General features: G+C 43.3%; 2 protein-coding genes across 2 annotated transcripts; both read left to right on the forward strand.

Annotated features, from left to right (window-relative positions):
* Positions 1-6,892: 6,892 nt before the first annotated feature.
* On the forward strand, positions 6,893-10,436 carry LOC123452158 (disease resistance protein RGA5-like). Its single transcript, XM_045128759.1, has 2 exons — positions 6,893-7,821; positions 7,934-10,436. The coding sequence occupies exons 1-2, from the start codon at positions 6,971-6,973 to the stop codon at positions 9,915-9,917; spliced, it is 2,835 nt and encodes a 944-aa protein (XP_044984694.1). The 5' UTR covers positions 6,893-6,970; the 3' UTR covers positions 9,918-10,436.
* A 5,508-nt stretch (positions 10,437-15,944) lies between these two features.
* LOC123452159 (DNA repair protein XRCC4) lies at positions 15,945-18,846 on the forward strand. Its single transcript, XM_045128760.1, has 4 exons — positions 15,945-16,303; positions 17,258-17,386; positions 17,813-17,935; positions 18,261-18,846. The coding sequence occupies exons 1-4, from the start codon at positions 15,998-16,000 to the stop codon at positions 18,543-18,545; spliced, it is 843 nt and encodes a 280-aa protein (XP_044984695.1). The 5' UTR covers positions 15,945-15,997; the 3' UTR covers positions 18,546-18,846.
* Positions 18,847-23,771: the final 4,925 nt, after the last annotated feature.

The following is a 23,771-nucleotide window of genomic DNA, read 5'->3' on the forward strand; positions in this document are numbered from 1 at the left end:
CTTTTCTTCCGAAACCTACTCAGGTAAGAAAACGCAAAACCGAAAACAAGAGATATCTCAATTTTCATTATTTGCAAGCAAATGAATTATAGACCAGAAAGTATAATACAAGAGATATCTCAATTTTCATTAGAAAAAATCTTCTGAAATACTGTTAAATGGTACATTCTTCCAGCTACTATTATCCCAATTAACATTAATATCAATATGGCCCTGTCTTAATTGAATTTTATCAGTATCAAAGTAATTTCCAATGCCAAAATTATCATCACCCTCAATACCCGAATAGAAGTTATTTATTCTAATTAGTCACCATGTAGATAAGAGGTTTCAAATATCATAATCACGTCACCATGGGGATAAGAGGTTTCAAATATCATAAATCATATTTAGCCTCTATCTAATGATTAATTCCCCAACTAGATGAATCGACATAGGGGAATCACACCCAACATCATGCATATCTCTATGACTGTTCGTGTGAGAGCTCTTATCAGTTTTAAGAAACAACCTCGTAACATACTCATCATCAATAAATTTTTGGCACAACTCAGTTAGTCGAATTCGATGATGACGATCACTTTTTTTCCATTAGATATGCATCAGTGCATACATGTCATACAAATTGTGAGAAGGCAAAGGAGTCATGCCAGGTTGAGGAGGTACAACATACTCGTCGGAGACTCCCCCCCCCCAACAAACATAAAGAAGTGATTGCCTATTAGGGAGGCCTTGGTATCTAAATCTGGCTTGAAGAACCGTTGGGCGGGCGCCAAGAGCGACAGTGAGCGACAAGGAGCCATTGTAGCTCCGTTGCTCCTTGGCCTCCCACTCAAGCGATCAACTTGTTATCCTACTTCTTCTTTGCTTGTTGCGTCATCTCCTCGTTGTCTTGGATCATAATCGACATTAGACGTGAATCTGACGACGACAACCGACATTACCACTCCCACCGCCTCCTCCATTGGTGAGGGATTTGAACACCCACTTCTTTTGTTGTGTAGGGTTTGTCGAGTCCGCCTCCTCCATAGCCCGAAGCAACACATTGAGCAGGCACTTCGCCATGGCATCCGGGAACAAATGTGTTTCCTCCGCCACATTCACCTCCTTAGACACTGCAAACGCCTCCTAGCCCAACTCGCTCAAGGTCGCATACCATGAGCAGATTCCACGATGTCGCGCCAGCTTCTACACATCTCCGCTTGCAACCTGCACAATCCTTGCTTCCCCTGCCGCCATTGCTACCCTCGATCGGATAGCTTGGCCAGGAAACTCCCGCGAGACGAAGTGGATCTGGCGAGGAAGGAGGAGAGGGATCGGGTGCAATGAATGCGAGAAGGTAGAAGCACCAATTAGTGGACGAGGAATAAATGTCACAAAAAAATCAAAGAAACAATCCCGCTTCTCGATCGAAAAATACGTAAAGAAGATAATCTCTCTCAGAAAAATCGGGGCACAACCAGTTGTAAAAAAATAAACGAGGTTGTTATTGAACAATGGTACCATATTATTGTTTTTTGGGCCATATCTACGATTCTCCCTATTGGGCCATTGGGACACCTTTTGGTTCTATTAAAAAATACTTCTTATTGAACAATGGTACCACCTCGCTAATTTACACCGGATTCCACCAATTTATATATGTTCCCACATAGACAACGAACAAGCTTCTTGGAAAATAAACGTGATGTGTGGCTAGAATCTGACAATGACAGACCCAATAAAGAAGGAACATAAGTTGCGTAGAGGATTGAGGTGTCTAGGTTGTCTAAATAGAAAACTGAGGGCTCCTTTGATTCAAACGAATTCTATAGTGGTTTTGGAGGATTGAAATCCTTAAGAATTTTTCCTACCTTGGTCCTTTGATTCATAGGATTGGATCCCATTGAAAATTTTCCTGTAAAATATTTTGTACTACTATATTTTATACTAGCAAAATGGCCCGTGTGTTGCAACGGGAGAAAAAAAAACATAATCTTCAATGATGATGATCACATTATGTTCACACATCATCGCTTGATTTTGAAATTTTGTGCACAAACGCAAGAAAATGTTTCTTTTTTAAATTTATTCACAAGTTAAAGCAATTTTACAAATATGAGAACAATTTTAAAATCAAGAACATTTTTTACAATTTACAAACATTTACTAAAAATCGTGAATATTTCTTATATTTCAAACGGGTTTAAATATATTTTTTTGCATTGGCGACCAATTCTAGAAAAGACGAACATAATTTTTGATGTTGGAGGATTTTACTTTAAATTCACAAACATTTTTGAAACGCATGAAGTTTTTCTGAATAAACAAACATTTTTATAAGTCAGTAATATATATTACATTCATGGACATTGTTTTGAAATTTGCAAAAAAAATTATAAAAATCCGGCGCCTTTTTTGAATCCACAAACATTTTATGTTTTCGTCAACATTTTAATTAAAAATTCCTACTTTTTAATATGCAAATGATTTTGTAATTCTAAATTATTTAAATTACAAGTAAACAAAAATGGAACGGAAAAATTTAAATAAAAAACTATCAAAACAAGCATTAGCTATTTTTAATTTTTTAGGGCATTTTTAAATGCATTAACATATTTTGAATTAGAAAGCATTTTGTTAAATGCTTTTATTAATTTTTAATACATGGGGTTTCATTTGAAATCATGGACTTTTCTTATTTTACAAACATTTTTTTAAACTTGCAAACATTTTATTGTAAATGTGAGCATTTTTTACAAAAACTCCGAGCAGTTTTTGAAGTAACAAACATTTTTTAAAAATATGTTGATTTAAAATTTTAAGATTAGTAAAAGTTTAAAGGTTATTTGAAGTTTTAAATTATTTAAAATAGAAAAATAAAATGGAATTGAAGATAAATAAATTAACGGAACTAAAAAAACTGGCGCCTGAGCATGGGCTGGCCCATACTGTGTGCTGTATATTGTCCCAGGGTGCAGAGCGTAATATAGGAGGTTGTTACATGGGTCGGCCCAGTCTGAGATTTTTCGCTTTGTGAAACATTTTCTATTATTTACCGGTGGCATGATGGGTAATTTATGCAAACTTTTGGGGCAATTTTAATGACGTACCACAGAAGCAATATGTGTTTTATTAATATAGCAAATAGCAAATATGTCCGTGCGTTGTACGGGAGAAATATATACATTATACGCTAGCCAAATAAGCGTAATATTTTTTTAAGGATTGACACAATACCCTCACATATAAGCATCCTCTGTTTTTAACATGGTGACTCATCATGTTGCCATTTAACTTTCTCTCCCACCCTCGTTGATGATGGTCGCGATGTTCACGTGATGGCAATGCATTCAACGTGCTAAATCCAAGGGCTATGAGCTTGCTACTGCATGTCACATTTGTCATTATGCTGCGTAAGAGAATTTTTTTTAAACAAATCTCATCGGTCATGAGCTACTTCCAATGTCTAGACATATAAAGACTTTCGAAAATCTAATCAAATCCTAGACATAAAAGGCTTTGAATCGGTGAACAGTTTTTGAATTGACATTTTTATTTGAAAATCACCAACATTTGTTTTGTGTACGAACATTTTCTGAAATGCAAGAAAAGTTTTTGAATTCATGAGCATTTTTTACTCAATAAACATGTTTTGGATCGCATAACTTTTTAAAAAATTCAGGAACAAATTTTAAAATTTGTTTTTTTTTACTTTTTTGTGAACATTTTCTAAAATTTGATGTACAATTTTTGCAGATTCCCGAATATGTTTTGTGTATATATTCTGCAATGTATTTTCTGTACGAACATTTTTTGACTTTTTGTTTTGTGTACTAACATTTTCTGAAATGCATGAAAAGTTTTTGAATTCATGAGTATTTTTTGACTCAACAAACATGTTTTGAATCGCTTAACTTTTTTGAAAGCGCGGGAACAAATTTTAGAATTTGTGTTTTTTTACTTTTTGTAAACATTTTGTAAAATTTGATGGACACTTTTTGTAGATTCCCGAATATATTTTGAACAAATGATCATTTTTTCAAAATCAAGAATATGATTTTATTTCCCGACTATTTATTTTTCAAATTGTGATTTTGTTTTGTAATTTCAAACAGTTTTACAAATACACCAATATATTTTGAATCCATGAAACTTTTATAATTTCCTTAGAAAATTAAATTCTGATGCATTTTATAATTTCTCAAACGTTTCTTTAAAACTTACCATATTTGAAATTTAGAAACCCCGAATTAATATAAAGAAGGAAGAGAACAGAATATGAGAAGAAAAAAATGAAAAAGAAGAACGGAGTCATGTGCAAGATGGGGGACCGAACCCTGCTCGCGCCGCTAGAAGTGCAATGCCTCAACCACTAGAGTGCTAGTCCGTTGCTGCTTCTATAGTAACATCTCCTTGGAATAAAGCACTACTCCCCGACTTTTGGAAAAAAAATCAAAGCGTTTTTCTTTACTTTTGGGTGGCAGAGTGGGTAATTTAAATCAACTTTGTGGGAAATATTAATGACGGACGGCAGAAACACTAATTGCTTTATTAGTACTAGCAAAAGAGCCTGTGCGTTGCAACGGAAGAAAAAGAATACCATCCATTCTAACTCTATAAATTAAATCAATGACGTCGCAATAATTTTATTTTCTTTGAAACCAGTTGATTGCTTTTTAGTTAGCTAGCTTTGGTATATCCACCTTGTTGCGGGTATCACGACCAGAAGAATTAATACAACATGTAGCCAGTACCTCGGCTCACATATGTATTTTCATGTACTTTCATGTACAAGGTTTAACCAACAGCAAACAAAGCCGAGGAGCAGCAAACAAAATCGAGCAGCACAAAAGGCAGCTGCAGCATGCAACACACACAGAAATCAGCATTGCTATCTGACCATCTTACCGTATGGAGAAAATATGCTTAAATGGATGGGGACAAATGATATTCCCTTTCCGTTGCCGGTTTGTGTGTCAGTTTCATTAGCAATCTCCTTCCTCACCATAGCTGCAATGATACAGATTTCATCTTGTGCCAAGTAGCATCAAGATAAACTATAAGAAAATGAATTAAAAGAAGCACCTGACAGATAATTTTGACAACAATTGCAGGACTTCACTTACGTTTCAGGAAATAAAAGCTACGACTTAGTGCAACAGTTTGATAACAGTGGTTCTGGCATGAAATTGTATGTTTTGATGAGCCTCGCGAACTCAAATTACATTCCATATATATACCAATATGGTTCAACATTATCACGATAACCCCTCAATCATGCATTAATCTTATCATCGTCATCATCATCATAGCACTTGAAAGTAATACGAAGAATAGAGGAATTACTGAAATCGGTGAATCTCTTCCTGGGGACATGCATGAACTCCGCATACTCTCTGTCTCCATCTATCCTGTGGAATTGCAGAACTAGTGGGCGACGGGTGACAATGCGTGCAGAAGCAACCCAAACAGAACAAATTAACGTGTGAGAAAAACAAAACAGAAGGCCAAAATCGACAGGCTCTTACTGCTTGAATAACCATACATGTACCCCGGGACGCGGGTGAGGAACATGAAGGTCACCTTCGGCCGGTGCGGCTTGCCGGGAGGCCGCCTACGGTGCTGCACGCGGGGCTCGGAGGACGCCGCCCACAACAGCTCCTCCTCGCTCATGTTGTGCCACGCCCTCCTGGGTGGCGGCCACGCCCACCACCGCTCCGCCGCCCCTCCTTGTGCTTGGTCCTCCTGCTGGCTGCACGCCGGCGCGGGGCGCAGCACGTCCGGCACGGCGAGCCTCGAGTGGCGGTAGTAGGAGGAAGCCCCGTCGAGGAAGATGACCAGGGCCGCAGCGAGGAAGCCCGTGGCGAGCACCGCCGAGAGGAGCACCCACCGAGCCTCCCGCGAGCGCAGCGGCTCCTCCGGCCATCTCCGACGTCCCTTGCACGCTCCGTGCAGCCGCCGCCTTTCGTCTATGGATAAGAAGACGCCGCATGGAGGGGTGAATTTACAAAGCCAAGATGCGGTCACTGGGCGCCGCCCTCGCCAAGTCCTTGTTGGAGAGCCGCCGTCTCGCGTCCTCCTGCGCCTCCTCGTGCCCGTGCGACGCCCCACGCCCTCGCCAAGCCCTCGACGGAGCGCCGCCGGCAGGCGTCCTCCTGCGCCTCCTCGTGCCCGCGCACTGCCCCCACAGCCTCGCCTCTCCTCGTGCCCGCGCACCGCCCCCACAGTCTCCCTCGCCGGCGGGAAGGCCCGCGCGGGACGTGGAAGGAGGTGGCGGCGGGATGGGATCGAGATGGGATCGGTGGTGACGGAGGTGTAGTTGGTTATTGTTTTTTTCTTTCTCTCGTACGTACCGTTTCTGGCTGAGTTGAGGACTGCGGGTTAATTACCTTAAATGACAGGGACTTTTTCACAAAAACGCCGCGACAGACGACAGAAGCGCTCCGTTTTTTTTACAATTTCAACATTTTTTTACAATTTCTTTGTTTTTCTTGTGACATCAAACACTCCTTGCTAATCTTAGTAGAATTCAAACGGACATGTCACTCCAACCCTTTATTTTTTCTATTCCTGCATTTTTAAAATCCTTCGAATCGAAGAGGCCCTGGACCTGTGAAATCTTGAACCAGGTGTGTGATATTTGTATCTGTTGCAACTCACGGGCCTTTTGCTATTTATTTGTTTTAGAAAAATAAAAGAACATAGGCAGCCAACGGCAGGGGCGTCCAGCGCCTCCGGAGCCTCAACGGCGAGCGGCGGCGGTGCTCTGTTTTCCTCGCCTTCACACCGCCGCGTATCCCCGTCCCTATCTTCCACCTTCCATATCCATAGTCCATAGGACCACTTTTTTCCTTGCCTTGCCGCGTCTCCTTGTTGACCAAGACCCAGGCAGAGATTTGCTACGGTTCGTCTCGTCCGCCCGTCTGCTCCTCTCCATCCTCGAGCTGCTCTGCGTGACAGGGGAGGGGAGGCACGCAATCGACAAGGGATGGACGGGGGTGGCGGGATCATGGCGAGCGCCGCGACGGGGGCGATGAGCTCCCTGCTCGCCAAGCTGGCCGAGCTGCTGGGGGAGGACTGCTACCAGCACCAGATGCAGAGGGGCACGCGGCGGGAGGTGGCCTTCCTGCGGGACGAGCTGGGCAGCATGAACGCGCTCCTCGAGCGGCTGGCCGACGCCGACGCCGCGGCGCCGCTCGACCCGCAGACGAGGGAGTGGAGGGACCAGGTGCGGGAGATGAGCTACGACATCGAGGACTGCGTCGACGAGTACATGGGCCAGCTCCGCCGCCGATCCGGAGGCGGGGGCGGCGGTGTGGTGGGGCTCGTCCTCAGCTACGTGGGCAGGGTGAGGGAGATGGTGTCGCGCTGCGGGATCGCGGAGCAGATCCAGGAGCTCAGGGCCCGCGTCGTCGAGGCCGGCCACCGGCGGAAGAGGTACAAGATCGATGCGGCGGCGGCTAGCCCTAGTGGCGCCGGCGTGGTGCCGGTCGACCGCCGGCTGCCGGCGCTCTACGCGGAGTTGGGGGGCCTTGTCGGCGTCCACGGTCCGAGAGACGAGCTCGTCAGGTTGCTGGGCGATGGAGAAGAGAGGATCAAGGTTGTGTCGGTTGTGGGGGCTGGAGGATTGGGCAAGACCACTCTTGCTAATCAGGTGTACCGAAACATCGGAGACCGGTTCGATTGCAAATCCTTTGTTTCCCTGTCGCAAAATCCAGACATTGGGATGATCTTTCGAACAATGATTTCTCAAGTCAAAAAGGATGAATGTGAGCTCACTGGATCAGGTGATTTGGAGCAGCTCATCAATGAATTGAGGGATTTCCTGCAGGATAAGAGGTATCTAAATGAGCTGTCTTCTCATGAACATTTTGATTGTGTTGATGAAATACGGAGAGATAGCATGCTTGTGTTTCTGTTTATTTAATCATAATTCTCTATCATGTGTTAGATATTTGATCGTAATCGACGACATATGGAGTACCCAAGCCTGGAAGATTATCAAATGTGCTTTCAGCGAGAATACTTGTGGTAGTAGAATCATCGTGACAACAAGAATCGGCACCGTTGCGAAATCATGCTCCTCCCCTGATTGTGATCTTGTATACGAACTGAAGGCGCTGAGCGAGGATCACTCGAAGATGTTGTTCTTCAGAAGAATTTTCGGCTCTGAAGATAAATGTCCACACCAACTCGAGGAGGTTTCAGTTGAAATTGTGAAGAAATGTGGTGGTTTACCTTTGGCAATCATTACCATGGCTAGTCTGTTAACCACCAAGTCAGACACAAGAGAAGAGTGGATGAAGGTTTGTGGTTCGATTGGTTTTGGACTCGAGAAAAACTCCGATGTGGAGGAAATGAACATGATACTATCTTTGAGCTATAATGATCTTCCTCGTCATTTAAGGACATGTTTATTGTATATGAGTATGTTTCCTGAAGATTACGTGATCAAGAGGGATTATTTGGTGAGAAGGTGGATAGCAGAAGGATTCATCAAGGTTTATGGAGGCAGGAACCTGGAGGAGGAGGGGGAATGCTATTTTAATGAACTCATAAACAGAAACCTGATCCAAGTGGTGGATTTTCAATACGACGGTAGGGTATATGCATGCCGGGTGCATGATTTGATTCTCGATCTTATTGTATCCAAGGCAGTCGAAGATAATTTTGTCACTATAGTTACAGACAAAAGACAAGTACCGCGCATGCAAGGCAAAGTTCATCGACTCTCATCTGACTGCACCAATGTAGAGAACATGTTAACACGTTCTTCCATGGCTGTTGCTCATGTTCGATCCCTCAACATATTCAGGTACTCTGAACAAATGCCTCCTCTTTTGAACTTTCGGGCTCTAAGAGTGCTAGATCTGGATGGTAATGAGAATTTGGAAAGCTCCTACCTTGAAGATATAGGGAAATTGTTTCAGTTGAGATACCTAAGGATTCGAGCAAGTAACAACATTACACTTCCGGAACAAATAGGAGAGCTGCAGCTATTGATGATATTGGACCTTCTTAACTGCTACGGTACAAGCGAATTGCCTGCAAGCATTGCTAAGCTTTTGAATTTGAAATGGCTAATGGCTCATCGCGTGACATTGCCGAATGGAGTAGGCAACATGCAAGCTCTAGAGTCGCTGTCACTTGTGGTTGTGGACTACACTACCCCGGTAACCGCGCTACAAGAAGTTGGCAGCTTGACCAAACTAAGAAGCCTTGGATTGGATTGGCGCATCAGTAATGCACACAAGGGTAGAATGACATACGCAGATAGTCTTGTTTCATCGCTTGGCAAACTAGGGGCCTCTAACCTTCGATGTTTGACGCTCATAAGCCCATGGTCATTGGACTTCTTGTTGGAGTCCTGGTCCCCTCCTCCTCACCACCTTCAGGAATTGTCAATCAAAGGCTGGTGCCTCAGGAAGATCCCAGTGTGGATGGCCTCACTGGCCAACCTCACCTACCTAGACATCGACATTGACGTTGTACAGGAAACTGTCGAGATGCTTGCGTCCTTCCCTGTCTTGCAGTTTCTCAAGTCATACTCAAATGCACCAGACCCCCAAGAAAGATGTCTCGTTGTCAGCAACGGTGGGTTCCGATGTCTGAAGAAACTCAACTTTGTCGGCTGGACGAACCTGATGTTCTTGGAAGGAGCGATGCCGATGCTTGAAGCGCTCGAGTTTCAGATTGTTGTGCATATAGTGAGAGCTGCATGTGGACTTGGTTCTCCTGCTGATCTTGGCATCCGCCACCTCTCTGCCCTCAAGAGCCTTGTTGTCAAGATCTACTGTGAGTGTGCGAGAGTAGAGGAGGTCGAGGCATTGGAGGCTGCTATTCTGGTTTCTGTCAGTATGCTTCCCAACAATCCGACACCGACATTACATAAGTTCCGTGAACGGGAGATGCTAGCAGATGATGCAGAACAATAAGCAACGTTTACACGCCCTACCCGTCCTAGTCTGCTGCATCCACACATTAAGGTATTGATTCACTGGTGGTTCCTTCAAACCAAACCAAAATGTCTGCTCATCTGGGTCTCGAGTCTGCTGCACAAATTGGATTAAGCATAGTAATTTATTTTTTATCATTCCAGGCAATGCACACACTTCTCATTAGGAGCTAAATTATAGTTATGGTTTGCAACTATTACTTGAGTGAGTCCCTTCCTTTTGTCTTTGTCTTGGTGAACCGGTGAAATAAATTTTGAAACATCCAACTTCTGGGGGTGTCAGTACATCTGTCTTTGTGGACAAATGTCTATAGTGATGACCGCTGTAGCCGAAATAATTTTTGTTTACCAGCTAGTAGCAATTTTCAAGACAAATTTTGTTGTACTGTACTTAATCCAAAAGTGCATGGTTTTTCTTCTTCAGTGGTCCTAACGGGACATGTACTTATTAAGGACGCGCCACAACTTAATTCCATTACAGTATTCTTTATTGTTGCAACTTGCAAGCCTTGCATATTCAGTTACACAAAATTCATGGACATGATATGCCATCTCTACTGTTTGGTAGATGAATCACCTTTCCTTTGTTCTGCTGTACTGAGAAATATGATATGACTAAATGTCAGTTCTTTCCCGTGCCAATATCCTTTTAGGCCATTCCCTTGATTATTAACACAAATTCCTCTATACATGGATGAACGGGTGCGCTGAAGCTTTTGAGAAATCGACACAAATTGGTTAGAAATAATTCTCTATTTTTTTTTCATTTCAAAACGGAGATTCTCTTAAGTTACGTGTAGCCATCCCTCTGTCTGGTTAAGTTTTTTATGTTTCATATACTAATGTATAGGGAAGCACATTTATAATTTTTAGCAAGTTCGAGAAAAAGCTTTGGTTATGGTTGTATATATTTCGATCCTTTCTTCCAGAATCAGAACATGACCTGAGACGAGGCTGAGATAGCCCAAAACGAAGGGTCGCTTGTTCTTTGTTTCAAATCACAACAGTTGCTAAAGTGAATCAACCTAGTACTCATCGGAATATTCAAACTTACTTATTATGCTCCTGACTGTAAACTTGTCATTTTTTGAATTCGCCAACATTTTTAAAATTTGCAAACATTATTAGAAACTGAGAAAAAAAATTGCGAACATTTTTCGAATTCACCAACTTTTTTCCTATTCGTGTTTTTTGAAATTTGCCAACAGTTTTTAAAAATGTTGATAAATTGTAAAAAGTATGCTGATTTTACAAAGCATTTGTGATTTTTGGATAAAGTGGTCATGAATTAAAAAATGGGGAAATGGAGAGAAGAAAACAAACAGGAAAAGAGGGAAAAATACAGAAAACAAGAAAGCCAATAAAACCAGTAAGAAAACAAAACAAATGGAAGCCTTTAGAACCGTGCGAAAGCTCACTAAGAGCATGGTTAATAGTATAGCCAACTGCTGGCTATAAGCAGTCTTATAGCACATCTTATAGCTAACTTGTATAATAGTTAGCTATAAAAGAGTACTACTTTTATCATATATGGCCCACCTTTCATTCTCACAAAGCACATAGGAGCACGTGCTAGAGCTGTCTCTTCACGAAGAGCCCGCTTTCCTTCTCTCTCATCCAACTCAGTAAAATTATAGTATTTTAATCATTACAGTCTGCTGACTGTACCTTATTGTACTTGTTCTAAAGCAGCACAAGAAGAGGGAGCAGACGCGCTCGTCGACACACATGTCGCGCTCTGCATGCTCCCTCCAGATTTTTTCTCATGCACTCATTTTGTCTTTTAAATGTATTTTTGGTTTTTCGTTGGTTGTTTAGAGCATCTCCAACAGACGCACAAACGCGCGGCGCGCTAAAATAAGTTTACAACGTGAGAATATCAATTTTTTGCATGCTACAAAACGCTGGCTACCGCCGCTCCAGCAGAAACGTTAAAATTTAAAGCGCGCGACACACATTCTACGTGAAAACAAGATGATAGGCATAATAAAAAACGAAAAAGGATGGTATAGATAGTTCATAGATAGAAGCTACTCCTCGTCGATAGTTCATCAAAGATAAAAACATACATAATAAAAAACTATAAAAATTACTCCTCGTCGTCTTCCTCCGACGCTCTGGTGTCTGACTCCTCCGTCGTGATGAAGGCGTCAATACACCGTTCATCGCCGGAGTCCTAATTCGACGCTCCCTTGAGCTTCATGTTGAAGAGTGCGGCTTGCTTTCGCATACGCCTATCCTTACGATAGACGGCTCGCTCCGCCCTCCTTTGCGCGAAGAATGCGCGCTCGTCAAGGACGTTTTGCGGGAATTGCGTCATGGCATGTTTGTCCATCTCAGATGCCGAGGCGGTGCTACCGCCTCCGGTTCTGGCAACGGTCCTCTTCGGTGACAACTCGCGGGGGAGGCGCGAGCCCCTGCGCCTACCCCCGCGTCATCATCTCGGGGAATTCATGTCCCTACGAGGCCGACCGAGGCGCCATGCCGCCGCATCGTACGCGTGGGCGGCCTCGTCGGCTGTGTCGAGGCCGAGGCGCATGCCGTCGGAGCGGATCTCAGTGTAGAAGGTAAAGGAGGGGCGCTCGCGGACACCGCAGAAGCCTGAACTACCCCGACGGCGCGACAGCATGGTGGTGCAGCGGCGACGAGGCGAGAAGAGACGAGAAAGAGCGGTGGGAGGACGCGTGGTGAGGCACACATCGGTGAGAAGGGCGCGTGGAGGGGCGTTGGATTTATAAAGTGTGCCGAACGCCACGCGCCAAAGCTAGCGCACGCCGGGCCGATTTTTCGCACGCGCGCGATCTTTTCCCGCGCGCCAAAATCTCCCAGGCCCGCTAGAGCGCGTGAAACCTCTCCGCGCGCGTTAAAATCCACGATTCCCGCGCGCGCGCGTTTTTTAGCGCTGTTGTTGAAGATACTTTTATAGGTTTTGGAATTTAAAATTTAAAATTAATTGAAAAAATGATTACCTTTTCTTTTCCTTTCGCAAAAGGACAAAAAATATGTTTTCTTTTTTCCTATCACCAGATGCATGGATTTACTACTCTTGAAGGCACAGATTTGATTCAGTAAAAGTTATGATCGTGCTTGAAAAGGAAAAAAAACACGAGAGGCACGGATTTATTTCTCATGAAGACATGAATTTGATTACACAAGAGACACGGATTTATGTCTCATGGAGACACGGATCTTCTTTCGCGAGAGGCTCGTGCCTCTTAAATTTTTTTCGTGAGAAGCACAAATTTCCCTCTTGTGAAACCATGTTTTTTTTCATGAGGCATGACTGTGCCTCTCACGAAATCTAGTCTATGCCTTCCCAAGAAGTAAATATGTATCTCTCGCAAAAAAAACATATTTTTTTTCTTTTTTCAAGAGGCATGGATGTGCAGCTAATCCATGGCTCCACGAAAAAAGAAATTTGTGCCTTTCACAAAAAAAATGTTTGATTTCTTTTTTGAGAGGAAAAAGAGAAAACATGTTTTCTTTTTCTTTTTCGAGAGGCGTGCCTCTCTTGTAAGCAAAGTGTTGCCTCGATGAAAAGTAAAATATGTGCCTTCCATAAGAAAAAAAAATATGTTTTTTCAAAAAGAAATCAATTTCTTTTACACAACCTAAGAAAAACAGTCGAAAAACGAATAAGTCAAAAACAAAACAAAACAGAAAACATAATCTAAAAGCCAAAAACGCATACAGTAAAAATAAAATAAAAATCCAAACGAAGCGTCCAACACGCGATACATGGTACCAGCTGAGAGCGCCTCAAATGACATGCTTTCTATCCTCCCAAACCGACCCTTGCGGGGTACTCGTTGATTAGTTACTCTCTTATCAGGCGCATCAATCCTACACCCAGCGTATACAGTGAATACTACGCACTCGTGCAGACTAACAAAGAATTGGGCCTACCCATTTACACTTGCTCCCACTTATTTTGGTAAGGTTCTATAATCTTTTCTAAACTTGTTTTTCTTCATGACTTTTCAAAAAAATAATCATTTTTTGGTTGTGCATTTCCAAATTCGTGAATATTTTTTAATTTGAAGCAATTTTGTAATTCAAAACATTTGTTATATTTGAGAACATTTTCAACTTCATTTTTTTAAAATATTGGACCATTTTTCTAAATCTGGGAACATTGTTCAAATTTGGGAAATGGTAGTTTTGTAATATTTTTCAAATTCATGAGAAGTTCTTAATATATGAAATCAAATATATATTTAAACTATTTAACATATTTTGAATTCAATACTTTTTAAAATTTGCAAGATTTACTCGAAATACGTTTTTTAAAATTAAAATCATTTATTGAAATTTGTAAACATTTGAAATTCAAAACGCTTCTTATAAATGTGAGAATAATCTTAAAATTCACTTGTAACCTTGTTCCTATTCCTGTGTGTGGGATCAAACTCTTTGGGCACAATAACTTCAATGTGTGTTTCATCTATGGCTCCAATATCATTTTTTAGTGAGGCCATGACTTTTTTTTCTTAATACTGGGTGCAGTTCGCAGAAAGATGGATCAATAGGCCTAATGAAATCACCAGCCATGAGGTATGCACACTCGAGAACCTCATAATTTGTTTTGTTAATGACAGAACAAATATGCCCAAAACGATCTGCTACATTATCAGTGGTCTGGCATGTCTCCAAAGCCCATAAAAATTGTACCAGTGCTTCTTTGGATAATATGTTGCTAGTTAACTTAAGCATGTACTTCTGAACCAACAATTTATGCAATGAATAAAACACTACCTCCTCATTCCGAACATAGAGTAGCGATCAAGGTGTCTCACCGAGTCAGCGACGGAAAAAGAGTTGCGGCAACGATGTGGATACATCTACATACCTAAATAAGAATACACGCGAATTGCATGAGTGCTTCTTTGGAGAATTTGTAGAACGTAACGTCAACTCTATTACGGATTAATTTTTAAAAACTCTATTAAGGCTGGCCCAGAAAGTTGGGACAATGTGTCGTTGCCCGTTATCACCACACGATACATCAAACACATTAAGCATCGCTAGAATGGTGGCCAAGCAGCTACGTCATGTGGCTTATGTTGGTTGGTCGTAGTGAGAAAGTTTTTGATTTTTTTAGAGTTCTTTTCAAAACGAAAGTGAGACTATTTTCAAGAATTTTTTTTTAGGTTAATCTTTTCTCTTTGAGATGGATGTGATGTTCACACGACAAACATATCAAGCATCGTTAGAATGGTGGCAAACCAGCTATGTCATGTGACGCATGCTGGTTGATCGCAGTGAGAAAGTGTTTGATTTTTTTGGAGTTCTTTCTAAAATGGAGTTTTTTTTGAAGAAAAAGTTTTTGTAGGTTTAATTTTTCTTTTTGAGATGGATGTGATGTTCACACGACATAAGATTTTTTTTAATTTTAAGATAAAAGTACGATGTGCACAGTTCCATCTCAAACGGTCCGCAACGACGGACCGCAACCACTAGTTCAAATCAAACATGGCAACTACTAGTCCTTGGGCACCCCTTTGCGGGGAAATGCAACGGACACCACGGAACAGCCCCAACGCGCCACTGCGTCCTACTATCGCCACGTATCACGCTTTGGATGCACCCATGACAGTACTGTTTTTGTTCCAGGCGTTTTCTGGGGTAGGGGGTGGTGGTTAATCTTTTGTGTGTTTTTGAATTTACGAGAAAAGCATAAAATTCTTAGGTTGACATGTTGTTATATCTTATATGTGTCGACATGCTCACATGCAGTGTCCCACTTGTCGTTAACAATTTTTTTATTTAAGAAAAACATGTTATTTTGCAGAGGGTACCCCCTTAATTAATGATTTTGACACCAGTACACACACCACCAGCATGTCTGTGATGTGTTTGTTGTTGGGCTTGCTTTCTTCAGCTTTCAACACAAAATGTTGCCGGTGCGCATGCATATCCAGCCCTAAACTTGAAGGAAGCAGCCCAGGGGGCACAGGCCCGCTAGACCAACATAGCCCACAGTCAGCCCTTCCTCTCTGCCCGTCGGTGGTTCCTCGTGCGTTGACCCAAGGGCCGCCGATTTCCTCTTGCTCGGCGACCATGGCAACCGCGGCGGCGGCGCCGAGGCACAGCTGCGCGAAGCTCTCGGTGGCGGTCGAGGACCCCAAGGCGCCGGGCGGCGGCGGCATATTCGTGAAGGCCACGTGGCTCCCCACCCGCTTCTCCCTCGCCGTCACCGACGGCGCCGGCGCCTGGGTCGCCGACGCCTCCGACGCCGAGGTGCGCCTCCGGGCCGAGCAGTGGGACCAGCCCGTCTCCGAGTACCTCGCCCTCGCCGAGCGCTACCTCGCCTTCCACCAGCCCTCCTCCACCTACTCCTTCCACGAGGCTGGCGCCGGCCGCAGGGTGCGTTCGGCTAATCCTAAAAGGCTCCTAATTTTTTTAAGATAATTCGTAATGACTTCATGTTGCTTCATGTGTGAAGTGTCACATGTCTTCACCGCTAATTTTGTCTATTATATAAGTATTTCCCATGTACCACAATATCCCTCATCCAAGTAGTGTATTCGGAATATTAACCGGTGACCCCCAAAACCAAAAGTAATTAGTGTTGACATGTGTTGGGTTTCATAGTAGTGATGGTGATGTTCTTCTTTTGCACCCAATTTGGGAAGCAATTTGTGATGTTGCCGTTGGCAATGAGAAAAGACTTGTCTCTCCCCCACACCACCTGAGTACTGACCTTCATTCAATTTTTGGATCTCGGTCTTCCTAGTCTGCGAAGCAGTTGCAAAGTTAAACTATACTTGCTTGGTTTCATGGGAAGGACGGTCACAGATATAGATGAGTTGGAATTTGAGAAAAATGCCGATTTGGTATTAGCTGTATGTCGTTGCCAATACAAGTGTTTAACCTAATATATTCTATACTAACTATGTATACACTGGAATGATTCGCCAGTCCTTTCTAAACATATCATATAAACCAGGACTTGTTCATTAACAAAAAAAAGTTAATCTAAAAAAGGCCTCGGTAGTGTCTGCTCATCACTTCCTTTAAGAGTGATGTACATTCTTCTTTTACCGTTGTCTTGATGCCTTAGCAATCTGTTTGAGGCTTTGAGGTACTGTTATTTTCAATTTACTCACATGGTATGTGCAAATTGAACTTTTATTGAGGTACTTGCATACTGCCATCCTGGGCAATGACGAAGATTAATAGGTTTGAATCGGATGGAGGTTTATACGATCGTTACTTATGTTGAGAGGGGGTTCTTCATGCTTTTTAGCTTATGGAAGGACATCCACTTGTCCTGTTCCTCTTTTATTTTCTGACATATCGCCCTTTTCAACCATTTAGTTGTCATGGACATTCGAAAAACAAGGCACAAAGCTGGAATGGCGTTGGAAACTGCAGCCGGCACCCCACCCACAACAGACTATAGCTGATGTCTTGGATTTCCTTATGGATGCAAATATACGCTTGAGTGTACGTCCCTTTGCTCTCCATCTCTTGCATTTATAGTCCTGTGGTCTTCTCTGAGTTCTTGCCAACCTATGTCGGGGTGCAAGTGGGCCGACCGACGACCCATTTACATGCAGTTCATTCACTTTATGCAAATAGCAAGTAACTAGATTTTGTAATTAATCCTACAGTAGGATTAATTATCTACTCCCTCCGTTCCTAAATATAAGTCTTTTTTAGAGGTTTCACTAGTGGACTATTTACAAATGTATATAGACATACTTTAGAGTGTAGATTCACTCATTTTGCTCCGTATGTAGACCCCTAGTGAAATCTGTTAAAAGACTTATATTTAGGAACGGAGGGAGTAGCAGTTATGGCTGAACTTGATTAAGCCTGTATTATAAATGGAGTGTTTGAATTTACCAAGGTGTTAGCTTTCTTATTCAGGAAGAGGTTGTTAGGAAGACACAATCATTTGAGAAGCTCAAACAAGAAGCTGAGAATTGCTTGCAACAGAGTGACAGATTTAACAACGAGAAGGCTGAGTTTGAGCAAGCTTCCTTTACAAAGGTACAGTTCCTTGTATCGACCTGTTTCATGCGTGCCCGTCGATGTTCTGGTATTCAATTTTGTACGGAATTCGCATCACTCTACATAGCCATGCTGCTTCTAGAGGAAGACTACTAGTCCGCCATCACAGGTCGTTGAGCACCACGTTTGCCTAATCAATTAATCAGAGTTATCTAGTACTTTCTACTGTATTGACTTTTAAACTGAACTCCAGCCCTGTTCCCATTCCGTTCTGTTAATTAATTAAATCACCTGAAGGCTTATGTTTTGGTCTTGTTATGCGCTGCTCAGTAGCACTAACTGACTGCTGTGCCGTTGCTTTCAGTTCGTGGCCGTTCTGAACTCGAAGAAGGCCAAGCTGAGACAGCTCAAGGACAAGATCGCGGCGCTCGAGTCCGCCGACAAGGCCCCGAAGGAGGAGGAGGAGGAGGAAGGCAACTCGACCGACAGGACAGAGCCTATCGAGGAAGGGAGCGACAAGGACCAAAGCGTGAACGACGAGCCCTCGGAGACGGGCAGCGGCGGCGACACCCACAGCTCCCCCGAGAAGTCCGCCGCCGCCGCGGCCACCTCGAGGGGCCGGAGAGGGCGCAAGAGGACGAGGAAGTGAGCGACCCGAACCAAGCAAAGCCAGCCGCCGGATGTTTGACGGCCCCTGTCACGCAGCTAGTTTCTTTTCGTTTCTTTTCCTCCAGTGTGCTAGTCATGTAGCAGCACCTTCGTCAAAATGATCTTCACGTGTTTCGTGCTTTGCTTAGAGGACGGATAGGGACGAACTTAAATTTTGCGTGATGATGATGATGGATGGCCCGATGGCGGCAGCAGCTGTATTACTCTAGTACTCGTATTGTAGTTGTTTTAGTGCCACTAGTAGCTCGTAGTTACTAATGGGGAACAGATGCATTTCTCCACGTTTGCTTTGTCACATGCTACTCTACTAGCAGGGTACCATTTTCATTCCTGAGGTTGTGCTCTTGCCTGAAGCCGTGTGGAAAGTCATGGAAGGCATGTGTTTCTCATTGCGCGACGGCTGAGCTCCACATGCCTATGCCTGGTGGTGGTGGCGCTTTCGCTCTCTGCCCGTCTCTTTCAGGCCTGTGTGGAAAAGAGAAGGAAAAATAGTACTAGTAGAAGAAGGCGGAGAAGAGTCTTCGGCAGCGTGTTTTCCATGCGGTTTTTTGGGTGGTCATGGCAATCAATCAGCGGGTCTCCGTTTCCTGGAGTCAAAGCTTCCCTCGCGCAGAGTTCAGACCCTTTCCCCTCTTGCCGATCCACGCGGGGAGTGAAGAAACACCCCCTGCTGTTGACCGCCTCCTCCCGCCATCCGGGGAAGGAAGGAAGGAAGGAAGGAAGAACCCAAGGAGCATGGCGGAGCAACGGAACGGAGCCGGGGACAGAGACAAAGGAAGCAAGGGATCAGGTTAGGCTTGCGTCTTCTTCCGCGCGAGAACATGGTTCTCTTTGTTGCTGGGATCATGGTGTTTCTTCAGCTGATTTTTTCTTCTTCTTTTTCTGCGGCGTGTTCCTTCTTCATCGTGTTTCTTTGTTTGGGCTCCTCAGGTGCTCGATCGCTTGCCGGACCGGGGATTCATTCAGCGGCTTGGAGGGGGACCGCCTTCACGATCCGTCGCCTGCCTTGGATCGGATGATACTCGGTGAGAGCTCTCTTTTTTCTTCCGCCATCACCATGTGGTTGTTGCTTAATTAGATTTTCTTTTAGATGAATAGGGAGGCAACCTCCCCGGCTCCATTTCTCATTGAAAAACGAAACCAGCATGAGAACAAGCAGCCTAAGGCTGCCAAGAAGATTAAAGACTGAAAAAATAAAATCTAGGATGTACATAGTGGTGCTCAACCAAACTATTTCCACCTAACAAAACAGGGAGTGCTGCACGCAGGCAAGCAAAAGGATTACAGAGAAACAGTTCATTCCCAAACTCCAAAGATAAGATGCAAGACCTCCTAGAACAGTTGGGCTTGTTAACTCGAGCTACAGGTCCTGCCAAGATGCATGGTCAGAGGAACTGAAAATCAGACTGAGGCCTGAAGGTGGAACCACCAGAGAGGATTCCACGACAAGTCCGTCATAATCCAGGAGCAGAGATAGCTAAAGGCAATGCAAGAGGAACCGCTGGAGGAACAAAGCTTCACCATCGCTTGATCCTGCCAGGTACGAGATGAGGAAAGGGGAAACTGCCCGATGACGAGGGCACCACGAGCGAGCAGAAGACGATCCAACCGCCCCACCTTGCCCAGGATTGCGCAGGTGCAGGTTCCTTAATTACATTTATTATTATGTTCTTCTTTCTTGGGATTCTTTCGGGGGGTTGGCTCGTTTCCAGCCCTGTTTGCTTTCATTGGGATGGGCCTTTCTTTGATTTTCTTGGCTGGAATGCACTCTCGGGTCTCTCATCTTCATCAAAATTTCGGGACGCTCCAAGCGCAGCCTCAAAAATCATTAGAACGTCTAGAGATTTGGATTTCCGAAGGAAAAATTAAAGGCTATGTTTTGCTACGAGGATGCAGTGTTCTCTCTGCCTTTTCACAGGCTCGGCAGTTGAACAACACCGCAGTAAACTTTGTTCGAAATACTAGTTGTTTTCTTCAATTTAAGTATATATGCTTTTGTTATTTCCACTGAAATCCATCTCTCCCGACATACTAGCTTGTGAGAGAAAACACCATACAACATACTCCCTCCATCCCACAATATAAGAGCATTTATAAAGCTAGCTAAAGCTTGAAAAATGCTCTTATATTGTGGGACGGAGGAAGCATTTTTTTGGGTCTCCGTCTGTATAACTCTCCTGAATTTATTTTCTTGTTTTGATCCATCATTTCATTTACAACAAAAGCAAGATATTTCCATTGTTATGCTGATCTTTGTATCTGATTACATCTTTGAAAAAAAAATACCAGAGTTGAAACCTGAAATGGGCACGAGTAGAATCGCTCGGAAGGAACTTCGCTCAGGGAGTTCACCACTTCAGCCTGTATCGTTGGAGCATATGTCTTGTTCAGGTACTTCCAAGTTCCAACTCTAAGAACTTCTACTTCATGTGTGCTTTGTGACTCTCCTCCTCAGATATGCCATCTGACTGGATACTGCTTTTGGCTCCCAAGCTTTAGTTAGCATTTTCTTCAAAAAAGAAATAAATCAAAGAGTTACGAGTTCCAGAAAATTCAAGAAACATTTTAATATGTAAATTTTCTAATAGACTATGAATCTGCAAATTTTCACTGAAAATCATTTGCGGTCTTGCACAAAAACACAAAAAATGTGATTATATGCGATAGCAGGTACACATAGAATTGTGTGGAATGATATTGTGTTCTAACGTGTACATTCCAGATTATTTTTGGAACTACAAATATATCTTTTGATTTTTTAGAATAAAATGCTCATAGTTGGAGAGCCCAAAACCTTTACCCCCATCTGGTGCTCTTTGCTAGTGTCAAGTTTGCTTGTTTTAGCAGTTTCAAAGAAAAAATAGCTTATTTTAACAATTCAAATGAACAATATGACGAGTCTTGTAATCAATATTTTAAGACAAATGGATTTTCATCAGACTTTAAACAATAAGGTCCAATGTGTATAGTTGGGTAGCATCCGATCTTGGTTGTACTACATCCCTTTTGGATACCTCCTCATGAAGATGGAGCACATAAACACCACATTTCCTCGTTATCTTCGGGGCATTCTGGGCGATCCTCATGTGAACACTCTTTGGCATGAAAATTAGGTTCAGGCTAGGTTTAGTTGGCATCTTGTTGGCTAGCATCTCACGAAGGTGGCGATGTCACGCCGAATAAAAGTCTTCCTGCTCAGTCGTCATCTAAAAGAGCATCTAGGCCCCTAAGTGGATTTTGGTATTAATGACGGTCAACTAAGAGACTAATGCGCACACCGAGTGTTAAAACATATTTAGTCCCAAGTGTGTTGGTTTGGGGCGTCGGTGACCCCCCTCCCCTTCAAGGAAAAAGAGATGGAGTAGCTCATGGAGGTTATTTTGTTATTCTCCGTTGTTTGGTGATTTTGTGATATCACCATTGAGTATTTAGAGAAGTCTCACTTTTAACAGAGGACAATGATGGCAAAGATGTGTGTTCCATGCTAATCGTATTTGTCTTGCCACCAACAAGCCCCAATGAAACTATGCAGTAAGCGGAGAATTGCTACGTCTAAAGGTTCAAGTTCAGGGTAGTTTGGACTGTCCGGGGTAGCAAGTCCTGACAGTCTAGATGTACACCAGAATGGGTAGGATCAGTCCAAGGAGACGAACAGTTCAGGAGAGTGTACTACCTCTGCTTGGAGCCGCTCGGTTTCTAGCTCGTACCATCCGAAGTGACTATTGGGACTATCTGAGGCTTGGCATGTTGAGATAGGGTTGGGTTGGGGTGAAGCCCCGGCTGGACCATGTAGCTCTCTATCTGTTTCTGCCCCAAAGCAACATGATTACTATCCCAGGCTGTCTGGCAACCCGTTTCACTTGAACATTTTGAAAGCATTTACTAGTTTGAATCCCTGGTAATAGGGGTTCGTGGGACGTCTAGGGCTAATATACCCCCCCCCCACGGGGTTGACTAACCCCTGCAAGCCAAACTTCAGATCTAGGACCCATTGCTATTCTCCACTATCCCCTGGACCCATTTGAGCTATTCTATAAGATTGGGAGATATTTTTGAGGGGTTGAGAGGGAAGTTAATCCAAGTTGAGATCTAAGCTTTCCCCCTCCCTTGACCAAAAGATTTTAGCATTTGAGCAAATTTCCAAGCCTCCCTTGATCTTGTTACTCTTGAAGATTCGAGATTCCTAGGAGGTTGGTGTCACTAGTGAGCTTCCAAGTTGTGGATTGCCCCCAAAGTTTGTGAAGGTTGGAAGTCACCTTCAAGACCTACCCTAATTGCTTGAGCTCGGGCTTTGTTGGACGAGGCTTAGGGAGAAGAAGATGATACATGGTATCGCATGATGCCTTGTTTGATATCCACCTCTCGAGCAGAGTTTGCGTCCATTGAAGGACGTGAACTTCGGGTACATCTTCATCTCCATGCCCACTTTGGTTATCCTTTTCCTAGCTCTTAGCATTGCTTGGAGCAATTGTGGTCTTTCACTTAGTTGTATTTCTAGAGAACTCATAATTCTATGACCCACAAATGACACCTTTGATACTTCTTCATCCTAGTGTGGCCATTGTGTCCAAGGCCGAAGAATCCATGGTGCTTGTCTCCTATGTGTGGAGTCTTGCTTTGATGAATTGTTATCAAGAACTCCAGTCTAAATTGATGGCAGCGAGGGTCATGGTGACATTGGGTTTGTTTTGGTTAGTAGTTCTCCTCTTTCATAGCTATCGTGCTTTTGATGTTCTATATTTGGGCCACAACCAGTTTGGCTAACTTAGGTTGCCATTTGTTGGGATGGTGGGCTCATGTGGCTCTTAGCTTTAATGACATACAACTTGTGATATTTGGACTACTACAACCTCCTCAATGGATGCTAAGAGGACTAATGAGATGCAAAGGACAAAGTTGGAGACCCCGACTTTTGAGACCAGAAAATTTTGGAATGACTTCGATCGGGGCCACCATCCTCTCCCTATCACTATCATCATGCTACCGTGCAACTTTAACCTAAAACATGGTCCCATCCTTTTCCTGTAACCTAGTTTCTCCTCTACGCAAGCAGTCATAATCCAAAGTATAGGTGGCGGAAATAGACAAGAACCAAGGTGAAAATCACATGAGTTGGAGAGGAGACCAAAGGATGGTGGTTCATCAATGCACACTGAGCATGTTTGTGACTACTCTACTTCATCAAAACCAGTTCCGCTCCACCAAA

Source organism: Hordeum vulgare, chromosome 5H (assembly GCF_904849725.1).
Source record: "Hordeum vulgare subsp. vulgare chromosome 5H, MorexV3_pseudomolecules_assembly, whole genome shotgun sequence".
Lineage (NCBI taxonomy): Eukaryota > Viridiplantae > Streptophyta > Magnoliopsida > Poales > Poaceae > Hordeum > Hordeum vulgare.

Bases quoted from the DNA above. Each gene is read 5' to 3' on its own strand.
- LOC123452159 (XM_045128760.1), top strand. From the start codon at position 15,998: ATGGCAACCGCGGCGGCGGCGCCGAGGCACAGCTGCGCGAAGCTCTCG. The intron at 16,304-17,257 runs GTGCGTTCGGCT...TCAACCATTTAG, and splicing joins AGGCTGGCGCCGGCCGCAGG to TTGTCATGGACATTCGAAAA. The intron at 17,936-18,260 runs GTACAGTTCCTT...CGTTGCTTTCAG, and splicing joins AGCAAGCTTCCTTTACAAAG to TTCGTGGCCGTTCTGAACTC.
- LOC123452158 (XM_045128759.1), top strand. From the start codon at position 6,971: ATGGACGGGGGTGGCGGGATCATGGCGAGCGCCGCGACGGGGGCGATG. The intron at 7,822-7,933 runs GTATCTAAATGA...ATCATGTGTTAG, and splicing joins GATTTCCTGCAGGATAAGAG to ATATTTGATCGTAATCGACG.